Below are 16,779 nucleotides of genomic sequence, written 5' to 3'. Positions count from 1 at the left end.
GCTCTCTTGGAAAGAAATCTAATCCATGATATTGAATCAGTATTGGGTCATAATGCAGACTATTTTTGGTTCTCTGCCATTGAGTGTATGAATGATATGACAGCAGACGTCTTCCTGAGTTTTTAGGTTTTAGTAAATATATAAGTTAGATAGGCAAGCAACTTGAGTATTAAAATTATTTTGGATTATGAGGGAGATAGATATGCAGACTCAGATTACTGACTGAGCTGATTCTTTAAGGGTTTTAGATTGAGGAATTGACTTTATTTTTTGTATAACAATTGAGCGTAGAATTAGAATTCTCTTTCCTTAATACTTCCACTCCAAAATTCTTCCTCTCCGCCCCCTCCCCCACCCATACCCTATGTGCCCCCCATCGGCTAATGCTTAAGGTAAGATATACTGCTTTTATGTTTGAGTTTTTGAGCTTAGATCTTCTGCTTTTTTGTTTGAGTTTTTGAGCTCAGATCTACTGCTATCTATCAATCACAACCATCCACGTGCCTCTCCATCACCTTCTACGGTCTGTACTCTTCCATCCTTTCGCCCCCGCCCTTGCGCTTGTACCACACGCGCCGCCATGACGCGCAAGGGAAACACGCGCCTCCGCCATTGATAATTGTTGCATTTTTTTTCTTTTCACTAATATTGAAAAGTAATTGATTGTTGCCTTTTTGCATTGATTCTTAAAGTCTCATATACCTTTTACTGCAATTGATTATTTATTTTTCGCTTTGCATTAGCATTGAACAATATGTATGTCGAATTTTGCAAAGATTCAGGTGCTGACTAAATGTTCTTGCAGGGAGTGGAAGTCTCGAAGTAGAGAAGACTGAACTCTATCGGTTGCTGAGACCCTCGCCAAGTGGGAAGAGAGTAAGGCACAGCTGGAGTCTTGCAGTAATGAGATCAAATCAGTTCGTAAAGCACTAGGAATTGGGTCGAAGAAGGGATGCATGAAAGGAAATGGAAGACCCGAAAACTCATTATATAAATATAGAGGTGTTAGGCAGAGGACATGGGGTAAATGGGTTATTGAGATTCGTGAGCCAAAGGGAAAAAGACTATGGCTTGGCATTTTTGAAAATGATGTTGATGCTGCCTTATCTTAAGATAAAGCTGCAAGAGCAATGTACAGTTCTCGTGCCCGCCTCAACTTTCCAGATGATTGTTCATTAACAATCGCATCAAGCATCTGTGTAACAGCAACTCCGGCAAGCTTTGGTCGCACAGATTACTCTAAAGATATAAGCATGAAACTTGTTACCCCCGATTTAAGAAACGAGGATGGGGAAGTTGAATGGAGCAGTAATATCTGCATGCTGGAAAAACTAATGCTGCTGCTGCTACTGCCACACCAAATATTACGTAGCAGGCAAAAGAAGCAAAGGATGAGTGGTGTAACATTGAACAAGAATCAAACAGTTTTTAGGATTTGGGAGAAGAGTATTCAACGAATGAAATGTGATTTTTGGAAGAAATTGACATTCTCTTGGAAAGAAATCCAACCCATGATATTGAATTGGTATTGAGTCATGATGTTGGCCAGCTTTGGTTCTCTATCGTTGAGAGCATGAATGATATGACATCAGACGCCTTCCTGAGTTTTTAGGTTTAAGTAAATATATAAGTCAAATAGGCAGACAGCTGGAGTATTATAATTATTTTGGATTATGAGGGAGATAGATATGCTGACTTAGATTGTTGACTGAGCTAATTCTTGAAGGGTTTTAGATTGGGGAATTGGCTTCATTTTTTGCCCTAAAGTTCTTCCTCTCCGCCCCCCTCCCACACCCACCCATACTCTATGTGCCCCCCACCGGCTACTGCTTAAGGTCAGATCTACTGCTTTTTTGTTTTGGTTTTTTAACTTAGATCTACTGTTTTTTTGTTTAAGTTTTTGAGCTCAGATCTACTGCTATCTCTCAATCACAACCATCCACGCGCCTTTTCATCACCTTCTGCGGTCTGTACTCTTCCATACTCTCGCCTCCACCCTTGTGTGTGTACCACACGCACCGCCACGACGTGCGTGGGAAACACGCTCCTCCGCCTTTGATACTTGATGCCTTTTTTTCTTTTCACTAGTATTGAAAAGCAATTGATTGTTGCATTTTTGCATTGATTCTGAAAATCTCATATACCTTTTATTGCAATTGATGATTGCCTTTTTGTTTTGCATTAGCATTGAACAATCTGTGTGTAGAATTTTGCAAAGATCCAGGTGCTGACTCGATGTTCTTGCAGGAAGAGGAAGTCTCGAAGTAGAGAAGACCGAACTCTATCGGTTGCCGAGACCTCGCCAAGTGGGAAAAGAGTAATGCCCAGCTGGAGTCTTGTAGTAATGAAATCAAATCAGTTCGTAACGCTCTAGGAATTGGGTCGAAGAAGGGATGCATGAAAGGAAAAGGGAGGACCCGAAAACTCATCATGTAAATATAGAGGTGTTAGGTAGAGGACATGGGGTAAATGAGTTGCTGAGATTCATGAGCCAAAGGGAAAAAGGTTATGGCTCGGCAGTTTTGAAAATACTATTGATGCTGCCTTGTCTTAAGATAAAGCTACAAGAATAATGTACGGTTCTTGTGCCCGTCTTAACTTTCCGGATGATTGTTCATTAACAACCGCATCAAGAATCTGTTTAACAGCAACTCCGGCAAGCTCTGGTTGCAAATTACTCTGAAAATATAAACATAAAGCTTGTTACCCCCAATTTAAGAAACGAGGATGTGGAAGATGAATGGAGCAGTAATATCTGCATGCTGCAGAAACTGAAGTTGCTGCTGCTACCACACCAAGTAGTACGCAGCATGCATAATAAGCAAAGGATGGATGGTGTAACATTGAACAAGAATCAAACGGTGTTTGGGATTTGGGACAAGAGTATTCAATGAATGAAATGTGGTATTTGGATGAAATTGACGCTCACTTGGAAAGAAAGCGTCAATTGTCATAGCAAATATGATTGATTGATGATGGTAATATGATTGATGATTTGAAGACTTCACTGAATAGTTTCCATTTATGGCATGTGTAACACGTCAAACGAGAAGGTGATATGACAGTTCATTGCTAACAAAAAGCGGCTCTCCAACAATTGTTATAGAAATATGGATGTCACAATATCGTCATGTTATTCATGATATTGTAATTTCATAGGAAACAGATCCTCTTCAATTCATTTAGGATTGGAGAGTATTCAGTTAAAGGCTTAGATTTCTTTTCAGGTATCCTAAGGCCCCAAATGGGACACATGTTCTACAACCAAAATAATAATAAAATATTATTTATAGTTTAAAAAAAATTAAAAAAAAAAACAAAATAATAATAAAAAATAAGGTGTGGTGGAGCCGGCCGGTCTGGGGTGGCCAGCCACCCTAAATCAATTATTATTATTATTATTTGATTTGGCCCTTGGGGGTGGCCGAACCTCCCTGAAGGGCCATGGGCTGACTTCGCAACCCCCCTAGGGCAAAAATTGGGTGGCCAACCACCTTAAATCAAATTTTTATTTTTTTGATTTGGCCCTTGGGGGTGGCCGAACCTCCCCCAAGGGCCATAGGGTGGCTTCGGCCACCCCCTAGGGCAAAAATTGGGTGGCCAGCCACCCTAAATCAAACTTTTATTTTTTTGATTTGGCTATTGGTGGTGGTTCCCAAGGGCCATGGGGCGGCCGATCACATCTGTAGGGAAAAAATGGGGTGGCTAGCCACCCTAATTTTTTTTTTTTTTTTTTTAAATTTTGTTTTTAATTTATTTTTTAACTATAAATAATATATTTTTATTATTATAGGAGTAGAACAAGTGTCCCATTTGGGGCCTTAAGATTTCTGAAAAGAAACTTAGCCTTTAACTAGACGGACTGGAGATGATTGGTTTCCATTTTCCAATCTCATAGAATGTTTATTTTTTAAAAGTTTAATGAAATCATTAAATTTTCATTAATAAAATAAAATATTATTCTCCAAATCTGTTTTTATCTTTTTGGTAAAATAAATTATTATAAGTACCGTTTAATTAGTCGTATACTAAAATCAACACATGCGATCGAAACTCGTAACAACAACAAACTAAAATCAACAGCATCTCATAGTAAGTATTAATATATAAAATATCAAACAAATAAAGAATGATAAAACCAATAAGCAAAAGAATAGAAATGATGAAAGAAAAATAAGAGAAAAAATAAATATAAAAAAAGTGGGTCGTGCTATACTTTAAAATTTTAAACATGTTAAGGCACTTTCTTTTATTTTTTTTTAATCTAAACGTTTATAGCATGGTAAATGGCCTCCTCTTATTTTATTTTTCTTGAGGCTTTTTATTAATTTTTTGTTGTTGATAAAGTTAATATAAAAGGTATTTTGGGCCTTTAATAAATGATGAACTTTAAAGTGGTAGCATAATGAATTAAGATCCTCTCAATTTCATTTGAATCGGAGATAATTTGTTTATAATCTTAATTGGCATAGCCATTAAGCCGGATAGGGCTAGTAGCTACGGCGGTCTCAAAAGTGAGTTATTATTTATAAAAGAAAAAAAAATGGTTAAATTCACTTTACTCTCTGAAGTTTCAGGAGTTTTTCAATTTGAATCTTAATGTTTAATATTTCAAAAAATTTCAATTCATAGCCTTTGTTACTAATTTTCGTCTAATTAGACGAAAATCATAGGTTTTAATGAGGGTAATTACGTAATTTTATAGGTTTTAATAAGGCCAAAATTAAAATAGAAGGCATCAAAATTTCACATGAGACGCACGTGAGATGATTTCCGTTCAATTAGACGGAAATTAGCAACGGATGGTCTGAATTGAAAATTTTTGAAACATTAGGGGGGTACATTGCCAATTTTTAAACACTAGGGTTTGAATTGAAAAACTCCTAAAACTTCATGGGTAAAGTAAATTTTTTTTTTTTAAAAAAAATGAAGTGAGTTGTTGAGTGTGGATAGAATCAAATGTTTTGTTTTATTTGAGATTTTCATATTACAATGGCACAATCTACTAGGTGGTGTTTGGTAAATGTGTTGGCCTATACACTGTAGTTGATGTAGATTGATGTGAAAAAAAAAAAGTAAGAATGTTTTGTATAAAAAATGAAAAAGTGGTATGGAAAAGTGAAAATTTTTGTTTTGTAGTGATATTTTTATTTGAATAATAATAAACAGTAAATGATGTAATATAAAAAGTGAAAAAATTAAATATTTTGATGTTAAGTTTTTTGGGAAATGGTGATGAACAGTATCTAAGCCAGCTCCAACCCCTTTACCAAACAAAAATTTTGTATTTGAGAAATTTGGAGGTCCTGACACGTACATCAAAAATCCTGAGAAATTTGGAGGTAAGTCCTTATCAATACAATAAAATATAATAAATATTTAGGTGATAAAGATAACAATGTTAACGTGCCAAATCCTTCTTACAAAAAAAAAAAAAAAACGTGCCAAATCCTTAATATTTTATTTGAAAATGATTTGAGAAAATTTGATATATAAGGAATAACGATAGAAATTATATTTTAATTCAATAATTAATTTAGGAAAAATTTCATAAAGGCTCTTTAAATTTTTACATGTTTTGAGAAAACCTCTCAAATTTTAAAAATTCTTAATTTCAATTCTCAAATTTTTAATTTGATACAATCTACCCCTCCATTAGGGTTTGACGTTAAACATATATAAAAATGGATGAAATTATCTTATACCCCTAAATTTTTTATAAAATTTTAAATTTACTTTTAATTTCACATTAAAATAAAAAAAAAATACAAAAAATGTGAGGGTATCTTAATATTTTTCATAACATTCGTTAGGATTTAATGTCAAATCCTCACGGAAGAAGTAGATTCTATTAAATTAAAAGTTCGAGAGGTGAAATTGTAAGTTTTTGAACTTTAAGTAGTTTTCTCAAAAGACATAAAAGTGTAAGGAATCTTTGTGAAGCTAACTCATTAATTTACAATATTTACTGGATAATTCAAACAAACCCTTTTAAGAGTTAGTTGAGAGTACCACATTGAGATAAATAATTAAGGGTGCGTTTGTTACACGATTTTGATCTAATACTATTCATCTCACTTTTTCATTTTTTCAATATTCTCTTACTTTTTTACATCACATCATTCACTTTTTATTGGTATTCAAATAAAAAAATACTACAAAATAAAATTTTTTCTTTTTTCTATACAAAACATTCTTATTTTTTTACTTTTTCAAAAAAAAAAAAAAAACTTACTTTTTTTTACATCAATCAATTTTTGCTATAGTATCGGACTAGTTTTTTTTTTTTTTTTTTCGAAAAAGATGAAATGTTTTTAACAAACACAAATATTTGATTTATCCTATAGATGCTCACTCTTAACACCCCGTTTGTTTTGAACATTGTCATCCAGTCTCTCCTCTTTCTTCTCCCCTTCTCCATCTCTCTTCTCTTGCCAAACGCGGCATAAACGAAAGCTAATCCAATTTTCATTCTATCGTTCCATTGACCCCACCTTCACCGTTCGTCAAGGCAAACATGCGTCACTCTTTCCCCCACACTTTCAAGAAAAGAAAAGAAGATAAGATATAAAACAAAATAAAATAAAGATATTTGTTGAGTTTCCGCACGAAACAAAACCGTCAAGTTTGTCTGCGTTTTCTTCCTCAATCCTCTCAACCTCATATAAAGCAAAACGCTTTTGAACTCTCTCTCTCTCTCTCTCTGTGCTTTTCTCCGAAGCTTACACTTCAACTACGCTCGCAAATTCTACGCTCTCTCCCTCGCGTTTCCTCGAAGCATTCAGTAGCCTTCCCATCTATCTCCCTCTCTCTGTCTCTCTAGAAGCGTTTAAATTTTGCTTTTCGTTTTGTGAGGAATCGGAGAGGGTTACAGGGAAGGAGAGGCGTAGGCGATCTCAGTGCATGACGAGCGCGTCGGAGCTATTTTACACCCGGAGGTCTCGCTTGGGCCGGAGCAGCCCGGATCTAGGGTTCGATCGGAGTTCTCAATATAGCCACGGTTCTCGTCGCCATCATTGCGATCCTCTCGTTCTTCATCATCATCATCATCGACGTGATTTGGGTGGCGGCGATCCTCTCCGGCGGTCTTTGCACTCGTCGCATCACGCGGTAAAAATCCATTGGTTTTACAGCTTTTCTCTCTTTGGTTGATCAGAAAATGGAGTACCAAAGCAAAGAAAGAATATATATTTCAAGTTTGGGGATTTCTATTTCTATATTATTTCATTCTTTAAGTTGAATGTAATTTAGATATAAATTTAGCTAATTAGGCTCGGTTCGTTGGAAATTATTTCCTTTCACAGTTGAAACATATATGTACGAGTCATATGTATGTGTGTATAATTGTATCTGGTTTAGTGGAGGTGGAGCTTGTATTCCATTTTTCTTTCTGTGTTCCAAATTTTGAGAAACTAGAGGCCTTGAATTTCTTTTCATTTTATTATCATTCGGGTTTTAGCTGATTTATGAGGATTTGATCTTTTTATAAGTAATTCAAATTTTATTTGACGCGCATCAGCGGGTAGTATAAAGGAGAGACACCCAACTAGCTAAAAGAGGAAGAAGACAAATCTAAACATTCTAGAAAATTAGAAAAGCGAGAACTATTGTGGGCAACCATCCAAACATAAAGAGACTTAAACATGATAGCCTTCAACTCTATGAGGATTTGATCTTGAACTGATGTTCCTTGAGATTTTTTTTTGTTCAAATGTGATAAGTTCACTTTACGGTTGTGTTAAGATGTTATAATTTGATATAAAAATTGGGTAGATATTGCTCATATATTGCGTCTAAGCTAAGCATGAATCTAAACTAGGGTAGACATTGCTAGGGTATTCAGAAATACTTTGTCATAACAGTGTTTGTGTTTGCGTCTGTGGTAAAAGCTTAAAGTTGAAAATCAATATTTGTCTAGTGGTTGAGTACGTGGAGTTTCATGCTATCATTTCCCCTCATTTGTATATTCTCTTGCCTTGCTAAGGAGCGTGCATCAGTTCGACTTGACCAAAGTACAAGTCAGCTTGTTTCAAGCAACAGTGCCAACACAGAAAATTTAAGTAGGCCAAGATTAAGTGAGAATGAAAGGCTTCCTGGGGCTGTGCTACTTGCAAGGGAAAGGCTTCTGGAGAGGTTGAGAGGGGTGCCTCTTTCTGGAAACAGGTCAGTGCTTACTACCATGTGCATGCTTGTACTTTTTCTAGAGTGAGTTTGGATATCCAATTAAGATTCTTTTGGTAAGTAGCAAATTTCATTAAAAAGGCGCAATAAGGGCACAACCCTTGTACATGGGATGTCTATGAAAGAGACATTAGAAAAGGAAAGCTAGCATCTTAAATTGATAAGATCAAAGAATTCCTACAAATAAGAAAAGAGAATAAAGTGGTTACCGCCGCCCTGTCATAAAGAGACCTCAGGAATAACTGAATAAGAGCTTCATCCTCATTACCAGTAACTCACATCCCTCAAAAGTGAAATTCTACCAACATTAGCTTGGCATTGGAAATCAATGTTTTTCAACACCCGAAGGTAGCCGCACAAGCCTAAGAGAGAGTGTTGGGGGTGCTGGTTCCTTCATTATTTTAGCAAAAGTTCCTGCAGCGCGAGCTAATCCATTATTTTCTCTTCAAAGACACCACATTAAATACAAAAAGAATTACTATCCAATTATCACTGTTTCAGTGTTTATGTTGTTTCTAGCAGTGCAATAATTCATCCACCATTCCATGCATCACCCACGTAACCCCTAACAAACAAAACACAAGATTCCACATTCCCGTAGCAATGTCACAATGAAGAATTTGATGTTCCACCGTCTTCCTATTTGATTTGCGCAGGCAACACCAATCTACAATGAAAATTTATTAGGCATTATGCTTAACTTTCATGCCAAATTGTCATTGTACATCTGCACAATAAAGAGATTGGATTCATCAATGCTACTGGTGACTAAAATATGAAAGTTTTGCATTTATGAATATTCTGATCACAGATTTGCAATTCTTTCTGGATCCAATTTTTTCTTTATCTGGCTCCAGTTTTAATAGATAGACTCGTATCTGTAGAAGCAAAGTACGCTATATGATAAACCCATTTAATCAGAAACATTCTCTACTTTCTTGCAATCAATCATCCTGCACATTAAGCATGTGATTTAAATGTCTTATGGAAAAAGTAATTATGAACTGTAGGAATTGCGTAATGTTACTCGTATTATTTTGTCAAACTGATAGATTTTCTTTTTGACTTGTGCTTAAGCCAATTCAGTCCTATCACTGTTATTGTCCTGAATTGGGTAAGTGATGCAATGAGATAATTAAGAAATTAGCTCTTACCAGAGTTCCTGAGTTCAGCTGATCTTTGGCCGTCATAAGACGGACGGCTGAGATTGTGGCAGTACAGTTAAATTGGTTCATTGATATTTTCTTTAAAAATATATCTCATTTCAAAATAAAAAATAAAAAATTATGCGAGATTAAAATGCTGCAGCCTTTACATGGTACTATGGTCTAGGCTACTTCTGAAACTATTTTTGAATGCAAAGATCTGTCTCCCCTCTCATTGGTTTAAAATAATAGTTCTCTGTTTTGTTTGGATTTTTATTTAGGGGAAGCAGCAGACCATCACCTTACATTTATCACAGCGAACCAATGCTTGAAGAAGATATAAGAGGGCTGTTTGATATTGTTCGGGACACAGGGACTCGAATCTCGACAGGTCAGTCTGAAAGCTCAACCATTACTGAGTTGACCTCCCAAATCGAGAGGCTGCAACTATTGCAAGAACCAAAGAAGAAGCCACCCGGTCTCACTCAAGAAGCCCTGGACTGTTTGCGCCTGGAGGTTTTTAGCAGCACCGTTGAAGGAGTGGCGCCAAACGCTTCACAGGATTGTAGTATATGTTTGGAGACTCTCTTGGAAGGAGATGAGCTTATACGCTTGCCTTGTGGGCATAGATTTCACTCTGCCTGCTTGGATCCCTGGGTTCGAACCTGCGGAGACTGCCCGTATTGCCGTAGAGGTATAGTTGTAAACAGTCACAGAGCAATGAAGACGACGTAAATTTCACTCGGGTGTTTTTGTATTTCCTGGATTTCTTAATGGTCGTGAAAGTTTTGGTATTTTGACTAAATTATATATGATTTGTATCTACTGTTTTGTTGTACACGGGGAAAATTTCCTGAGTTTTGAATCCTTGTTTTTATATACATACTCAAGTAAAAATGTTTCATTTGTTGAATGTGAAGTTGGAATTCTTGTTTATGTACTTTCCCTGTCTTGTAGAATAAGAGGGTAAACTGTTGATACATGGAGAACTAAAGATTTAAATGCACAATTTTTAAATTATGGTCATGATAATAATATTATGTATTTAATTTGAAATGGGGAAGATTCTTGTTCAGTGGACCTTGGGCATGAGTTAAAAGTCAATTAATCGTCCTCACTTCCTATGGTTAAGTGGGTTAAGAGTAAGAGAGATTACAACAATAATTTGGAATTCAACAGTTACAGAGAAATGCTTCGGTTATAAATTGAAAAACATTTTAAAAAGCATGAGATTATCAGTCATGACTATGAATTCTAAAAATGTTAAAAGCAAAATCCATTCATTTGACCTAAAAGACGAATACTAAATTAACTTGAAAAATCTGGTTATAAAAATAACAAGTCAAGTAAAAAGAAATTGGAATTGTGCCAACTAAAAATAAAAAATAAAAACATTTCCTCCAAACCACCCTTTGCAAATTTATTTTTATTTACATTAATAATACATAAAAGACAGTTTCATAACACAGATTTGGGGTGTAGTGTATTATTTATTTATTTTTTCTTCTTATTTTTATTTATTTATTATCTATTTATTTTGTTTGGGCTTTGTTTTACGGAAACAAAGGTCCATAGTCCTTCGTGTGAAGTTTAGAGAAGCTCCAAACCCGGCCCGCTGGTTCAAGATTGGCATTGACGGCACAACTCGGAACCTTGTTCGGGTTCCTTTTTGGAGAATCGGAAGAGCAGCAGAGAGAGGCAGAGTCAGAACGTGGCGACGATGGAACACAGTGAAAAAGGAAAAGAAGCAAAGCACCACGACGAAGAAGAAGATGAGGAAGAAGAGCGACAAGAAGTACAAGAAATATGGAGTTGGGGAGCAGGAACGGAGGGGCAGCTGGGCACGGGCAGGCTAGAGGACGAGCACCTCCCTCAGCTGCTTCACCTTCCTTCTATGGCCTCCGCCGGACCCATTTCTTTGCTCTCCTGTGGCGGCGCTCACGTTATTGCCTTGACCTCCGGTGCCACCCTCCTTTCCTTTTCTCTTTGTTTTTCTCCGTCTAAAAAAAACCCATGATCTTTCTTCTTCTTCTTCTTCTTCTTCTTCTTCTAATTCATGCATTTAATTTCCTTACTTTTTTTTTGAATTACAATTGGGTAACTGTTTTTCAATACACTTTGTAGGTGGTAGGGTACTGACATGGGGAAGGGGTACATCTGGCCAACTAGGCCATGGTGATATGGTTAATAGCTTGTATCCCAAGCTTGTCACTTCCTTGCAGGCTTACTTCATATCCCATGTTTCTGCTGGATGGAGCCACTCTGGATTTGTTTCAGGTGGGTGGGAGGTGATTTTGGAATCCCAGTATTTTCTCATTGATAGTTGTTGTTAATTTATAATTTCAGATAGTGGGTGTCTTTTGATTTTGGAATCCCAAGATTTTCTCATTGATATTTGTTGTTGATTTATAATTTCAGATACTGGGTATCTTTTTACCTGCGGGGATGGGTCGTTTGGTCAGCTTGGGCATGGGGACTACAGTTCACATTGCTCTCCTGTAAGAGTCTCATTCTTTGTTACTAAGCATGTTGAACAGATAGCATGTGGTATGCGCCATTCGCTTGTGTTGTTGAAAGGTAAATTTGCGTGGTAAATCTGGTGTCTCTACTGGTATTAACAGGCTGTTATAGCCTACAGATACTGTTTCAATAGGATGCACCATATATGTTCCTGCGATATGCTTAAAGAATTGTGTTTCTTGTCATTTATGCAACAAAGAAATCAGAGATGGATAAACAGAAAGGACGCATTTCATCAAGAGTTTCTGTGCTTTGACGATTCCCTTGAGCTAGTGTATGATAGATGTATAGAAAAGAAAAATTGATTGATTGCTGAAAAATAGAACGAGGACGATGGTGATGCTCTAGAGGCAGAGCTTTGAAAAAGACAGTTTTCTGTTTTTTTTTTTAGTGGAATTGATATTTCTAAAGAACTTTAAAGAATAATGGGAAGGAATAATCTTACTCTGATGGACACAAGCTATATCCATGGAGTAGAACTCCCTAGCTAAAGTAAAGTATAAACCTGATACTCTCATCTAGTTCAAGCTTTGATCACTAAGATCAATGTGATGCAGGTTCTTCAGGATTTCGAACTTATGCATTTGGGTCTGGGAAGCGTGGTCAACTAGGCATCTCCAACGATAAGATCAAATCGGTTAGTCTTCCTGAAGTAACTCATGGATTGGAGGATGTCAGAATCGTTAGCATAACTGCAAATGGAGATCATAGTGCAGCATTATCTGGTGAGTACATCCAATTTTCTCTTGCTTGATATGGCAAACAAGGCGGAATATAAATTTGTACATTTTTCTAGATCATCAAATCAGCTGAAAAATTTAAATGCGATGGTCCAAATTTTTGACCCAATGCAGAGTCTGGTGAACTGGTGAAGCTTATAATTTAGCATCAGTTGATGTACATCTTTTGGCCAATTTAGCATGGATCTACTCTACCCTCTAATTTGTTGTTGTTGCTGTGTTGTGTCAGTTGATGGACATCTTTACACTTGGGGAAGAGGGTTCAGTGGCACTCCAGATGCTCACTTTCCTCAGTGTTTACTTTCGTCTTTCTTGTTTACCAGAGCAGCTCTTGGATGGAACCATGCTCTAGCATTGACTAGTATGTAAATACATTTCCTTTTCCTCCTCTGTCTCTCTATATTTAGTTTTTCTTTGTTTTTGTCTTTAGTGAAATAGCAGTGTTAGTCCTTTGGCATCTTAAACAGGTGATGGGGAAGTTTTTATGCTCGGTGGCAGCTACCATGGAGTCCTTGGTGATCTTGAGAAAATGAGCCCAAAACAATTACCTGGTATGACATCTAAGTAGTTGGGAGCATCTGGTTGTTCTAGTAACTTGTTTATCACTATACCTGCCCCATAAACCAGAACCGTCTGGTTAATGGGTACATAGCTGAAGCTTGATAGTTCAGATGATAGTAAACTGCAATTGCTTTACCTCTTAAGCTCTTCAGTCTTTACTGCCAATAAGCGCTCAATTACTTGTGTGTTTCCTTATGCTCACAGATCCCAGAGGTGCTATCCTGGAGAAGGTCTCTGGTCTTGATGCTTTAAAAATTGTGCATGTTGCAGCTGGAGCTGAGCACTCTGCAGTGGTAACAGGCAAGATTCTTTTAATCTCTATAGTTTCATCTCTATTTTTTGGTCAGTTGCTGATTCATATTTCTATATAATTGTGGTTGCAGAGAATGAAGAAATAAAAACATGGGGTTGGGGTGAACATGGTCAACTTGGCTTGGGGAATACATGTGATCAAACTAGCCCCCAAGCAGTGAGCTTAAGTAACAATCCCAAAGAAACTGCCACATTCAAAGTTTTTTGTGGTAGTGGGTTTACATATGCCATACAGAATCCTTGTGTATAATCATCCAATGCTTAACTTTTTTTGCATGAGATTCACATTGCATTCACATTTTTTTTTTACAAGTCATATGAATTTGAAAAAAAATGATTATCATTTGGTGTGTTGATTTTAGAAGCCACATTATTTTTGAAATGACACAAGAGGAATTTCCAGAATTACTCGTGTTACATATACTAATCCTCTGATAAGTGAATCATGAGCCACCCGGTCTCTGTTTACAAAGAGGCAAAGAAAGAAAGAAAAGGCCTGGCTTCATGCACTACTACTGTCTTTACGATGATGAAATATTCATACATATTACTCTACTCCTTCTCCGTCCTCTGCAAAAATAGCATGATAATTTACATGTTTTGTCAAGGTTAAGTATCTCAAAAGCACCATAAACTTGTGTTTTTTATCTTTGTAAACAGAAAAAGGTTTGTACTAGCAGAGAAAGCTGAAAATCCTGTAATATGGCAATTGAGATGCAATCTAGGAAAAAGGATGATCTCAGTCGGTTTTTCTAAATGAACAATGCCATTCTTTAGAACTTAATCCTATAAATTCCTGAACTAATAAACTAAACACAATTTCATAGCAGAGAAAATATAATTGCAGGCAGAAATGTGTATAGTTTTTTCTTGACAAATGCAAAAAGCCTGCACAATTCATTCACATCTCTGAGACTAAATTCAAATTAGATAAAAATAAAGGGCTATCTATTTATGATTTTTCCCCAAAAATAAAAAATAAAAAATCTTTTTGGGAAATGCCAAAATATTACCCTATTATTATTATTATTTTAATTAAAAAGGTTGGAGGGGGAGGCCAATTATAGTTATCCTACTTGAGCGTAACTATAGTAATACCAACCCGCGGGACGCCGCTCAGGAGGGGCTTAGACGGTAGGAACCGCAGACATTTCCTCAAGACCGACCGGGTCGTACCCAGGGCCGGCTCAACATATCTTGGGGCCTTAGGCAAAACTTTGAACTTGGGCCTAATTTTTTTTTTTTTTTTTAAGTAACAAATTTTTTTTTTTTTTTTTTTTAATTCAATCTTTTCTTTTTTTAAAGTAACATATATATATATATATATATATATATATATATATATAGCAATAGATTTAGATACATCAATAACATTTTCATTATCTTCTAATTCTTTTTGATGAGTTTCTTGTTCATTTATGAGTTTTTCACCTAAAATATCCTCAATATTTTGTTTATTGCTAATAACAAATTTATTTAGAGCTCATTTTTGAGATTCAATCAATTTGTCTTTTCTTTTTTTCTTTTTTTTCTTTTTTTGTTTTAAGTTTTTCATATCCAGATGCATATTTTCTAGTAGACATGTTTAATTAAAAATACTAACAAATTAAACAAACACGATTTATCAAAAAAAAAATTATGACTATAATAAAATAAATGACAAAAATAGAACAATAAAACCTGATTTGGCAAAGGAATTATGAAGCAGTTCTTGGAGATAGGACAAGAGACTTAGTCACTCGGAGTCGGAGAGGAAGAGAAAATGATGAGATAGGCAGAGAAGAAAAACTCAGAAAAGAGCAAAGCAAAGAGGAGAGGTAAAGTGGAAAATATAGAGACTGATATTTAAAATGCCCATGGTTGACAGCAGTTTATATTTTTGGCTCTTGACTTTCCCTAGATGGCTAAATAATAAATAGAAAATAAATGGTAATATTTTATTTCTAACGTTTATATTTTCTCATCAAAAACAAAAAATTTCAATAAAGAGGGCAAGAGGATGAATGAATGATATAGGCGTGTACTGTAGCGTCAGGCGTGTATTGTAGGGAATTGGCGTAATGATGTATAAGGCTTTAATGCTTTGTCCTTTTTTAATTTATTTTTTGAATTATTTTTAAAATTTATAGTGAGCTTATTAATTGGGGTCTTATTAAATTGAGGCATTAAATTTGGATAAAAATTTTTTTTAGGCCCTATTAAATGACATTTGGGCCTTCAGTTTTTTTTTTGGTCAAAAATAATAATTTTTTTTTAAAAATTTTTTTTAGGCCTTATTAAATTGGGGGCCCTAGGCGAGGGCCTAACTAGCCTAGGGCCTAAGCCGGCCCTGGTCGTACCTTAACACCCACCCTACTATGGCATTAATGAGACTTAATGTAGATAACAATAATAAGCTAAGAAGTTTTCATTTCAAGAGTCGAACTCAGGTCTTAATGTATGTCCAATAAGAATTTTATTAAGACCGTTGAACTACTATAATTGATGGTCCCCTATAATTAATATATGAAGTCTTTGGTAATTGATTTCGTTTGTCCTGGTACATATTTTTCCTTTCTCGATTAAGCTTTCCCTTTCAATTTCTGTACATCTTATTCCTTCTCCATTAAGTTCTCTTTCATATTTGGTAAGTGGTTGTGCAGATGATGGTTGATAAATAAAGATGATACGTGGTGCACAGTAAACCCTAAAAAGTAGAGCAAAAATGACATCGAAGGCTGCAGCTACTAGCTACTAGCTACTAGCCTACTAGCTAGGGCATGAGTCAAAAGTCAAAAAGTCAATTAATTGTCTTCACTTTCTATGGTTAGGAGGAAGAGAGATTACAACAATAATTTGGAATTCGAACAAACTTTGAATTCAGTGAATTCTGAAAAATCCATTCATTTGACCCAAAAGGCAAATACTAAATTAACTTGAAAAAATCTGGTTATCACCTCCTCAATTACAAGAGAACAAAGTTTTTCTTTAAGTTAGGTTATATATATATATATTTTAATAAAAAAATCAATCTATTAAATAATATGTGTCTTTCGAATATATAATTGTCACATTCTTTATTAGAAGAAATTGAAATTCTGCCAACTAAAAAACTTAAATAAAAAAAAAAAGAAAAAAGTAGAAAAATCCCCCAAACCACCCTCTAGAATTGATTTTCTATTTACCATAACAAATAGAAGACACTTGGATAACGCGTGGAATAAATACTACAGCATGAATTAAGAATAGTTTGGTAATGCGATTTTGCAGGCTAAAAATATGATTTTTAAATTAAATTATAGAAAATGTGTAGGTTAGGAGTGCTGTTTTCTAAAAAATAG

At 35.5% G+C, this 16,779-nt stretch overlaps 2 protein-coding genes and 1 pseudogene across 3 annotated transcripts; all 3 read left to right on the top strand.

The window, feature by feature from the left end:
* Nucleotides 1–758: 758 nt before the first annotated feature.
* On the top strand, nt 759–2,268 carry LOC132177265 (putative dehydration-responsive element-binding protein 2H; annotated as a pseudogene).
* A 4,387-nt stretch (nt 2,269–6,655) lies between these two features.
* LOC132179681 (probable E3 ubiquitin-protein ligase RHY1A) lies at nt 6,656–10,269 on the top strand. Its single transcript, XM_059592438.1, has 3 exons — nt 6,656–7,110; nt 7,985–8,163; nt 9,608–10,269. Exons 1-3 carry the CDS (start codon nt 6,904–6,906, stop codon nt 10,059–10,061), a joined length of 840 nt encoding a protein of 279 aa, XP_059448421.1. The 5' UTR covers nt 6,656–6,903; the 3' UTR covers nt 10,062–10,269.
* A 655-nt stretch (nt 10,270–10,924) lies between these two features.
* Nucleotides 10,925–13,964, top strand: LOC132178902 (ultraviolet-B receptor UVR8-like). 2 transcript variants are annotated; one of them, XM_059591477.1, is made up of 8 exons: nt 10,927–11,287; nt 11,451–11,603; nt 11,745–11,903; nt 12,404–12,571; nt 12,816–12,947; nt 13,054–13,137; nt 13,352–13,447; nt 13,531–13,961. In XM_059591477.1, the coding sequence occupies exons 1-8, from the start codon at nt 11,047–11,049 to the stop codon at nt 13,707–13,709; spliced, it is 1,212 nt and encodes a 403-aa protein (XP_059447460.1). In that variant the 5' UTR covers nt 10,927–11,046; the 3' UTR covers nt 13,710–13,961. The 2 variants fall into 2 exon arrangements, with proteins under 2 accessions (XP_059447461.1, XP_059447460.1); XM_059591478.1 differs by lacking the exon at nt 13,054–13,137 and having other exon boundaries at nt 10,925–11,287; nt 13,531–13,964.
* The last annotated feature ends 2,815 nt before the right edge of the window (nt 13,965–16,779 follow it).

Source organism: Corylus avellana, chromosome ca4 (genome assembly GCF_901000735.1).
Source record: "Corylus avellana chromosome ca4, CavTom2PMs-1.0".
NCBI lineage: Eukaryota > Viridiplantae > Streptophyta > Magnoliopsida > Fagales > Betulaceae > Corylus > Corylus avellana.
Note: the sequence above shows the minus strand (reverse complement) of the source record. Positions and strands in the feature narration are given on the sequence as shown.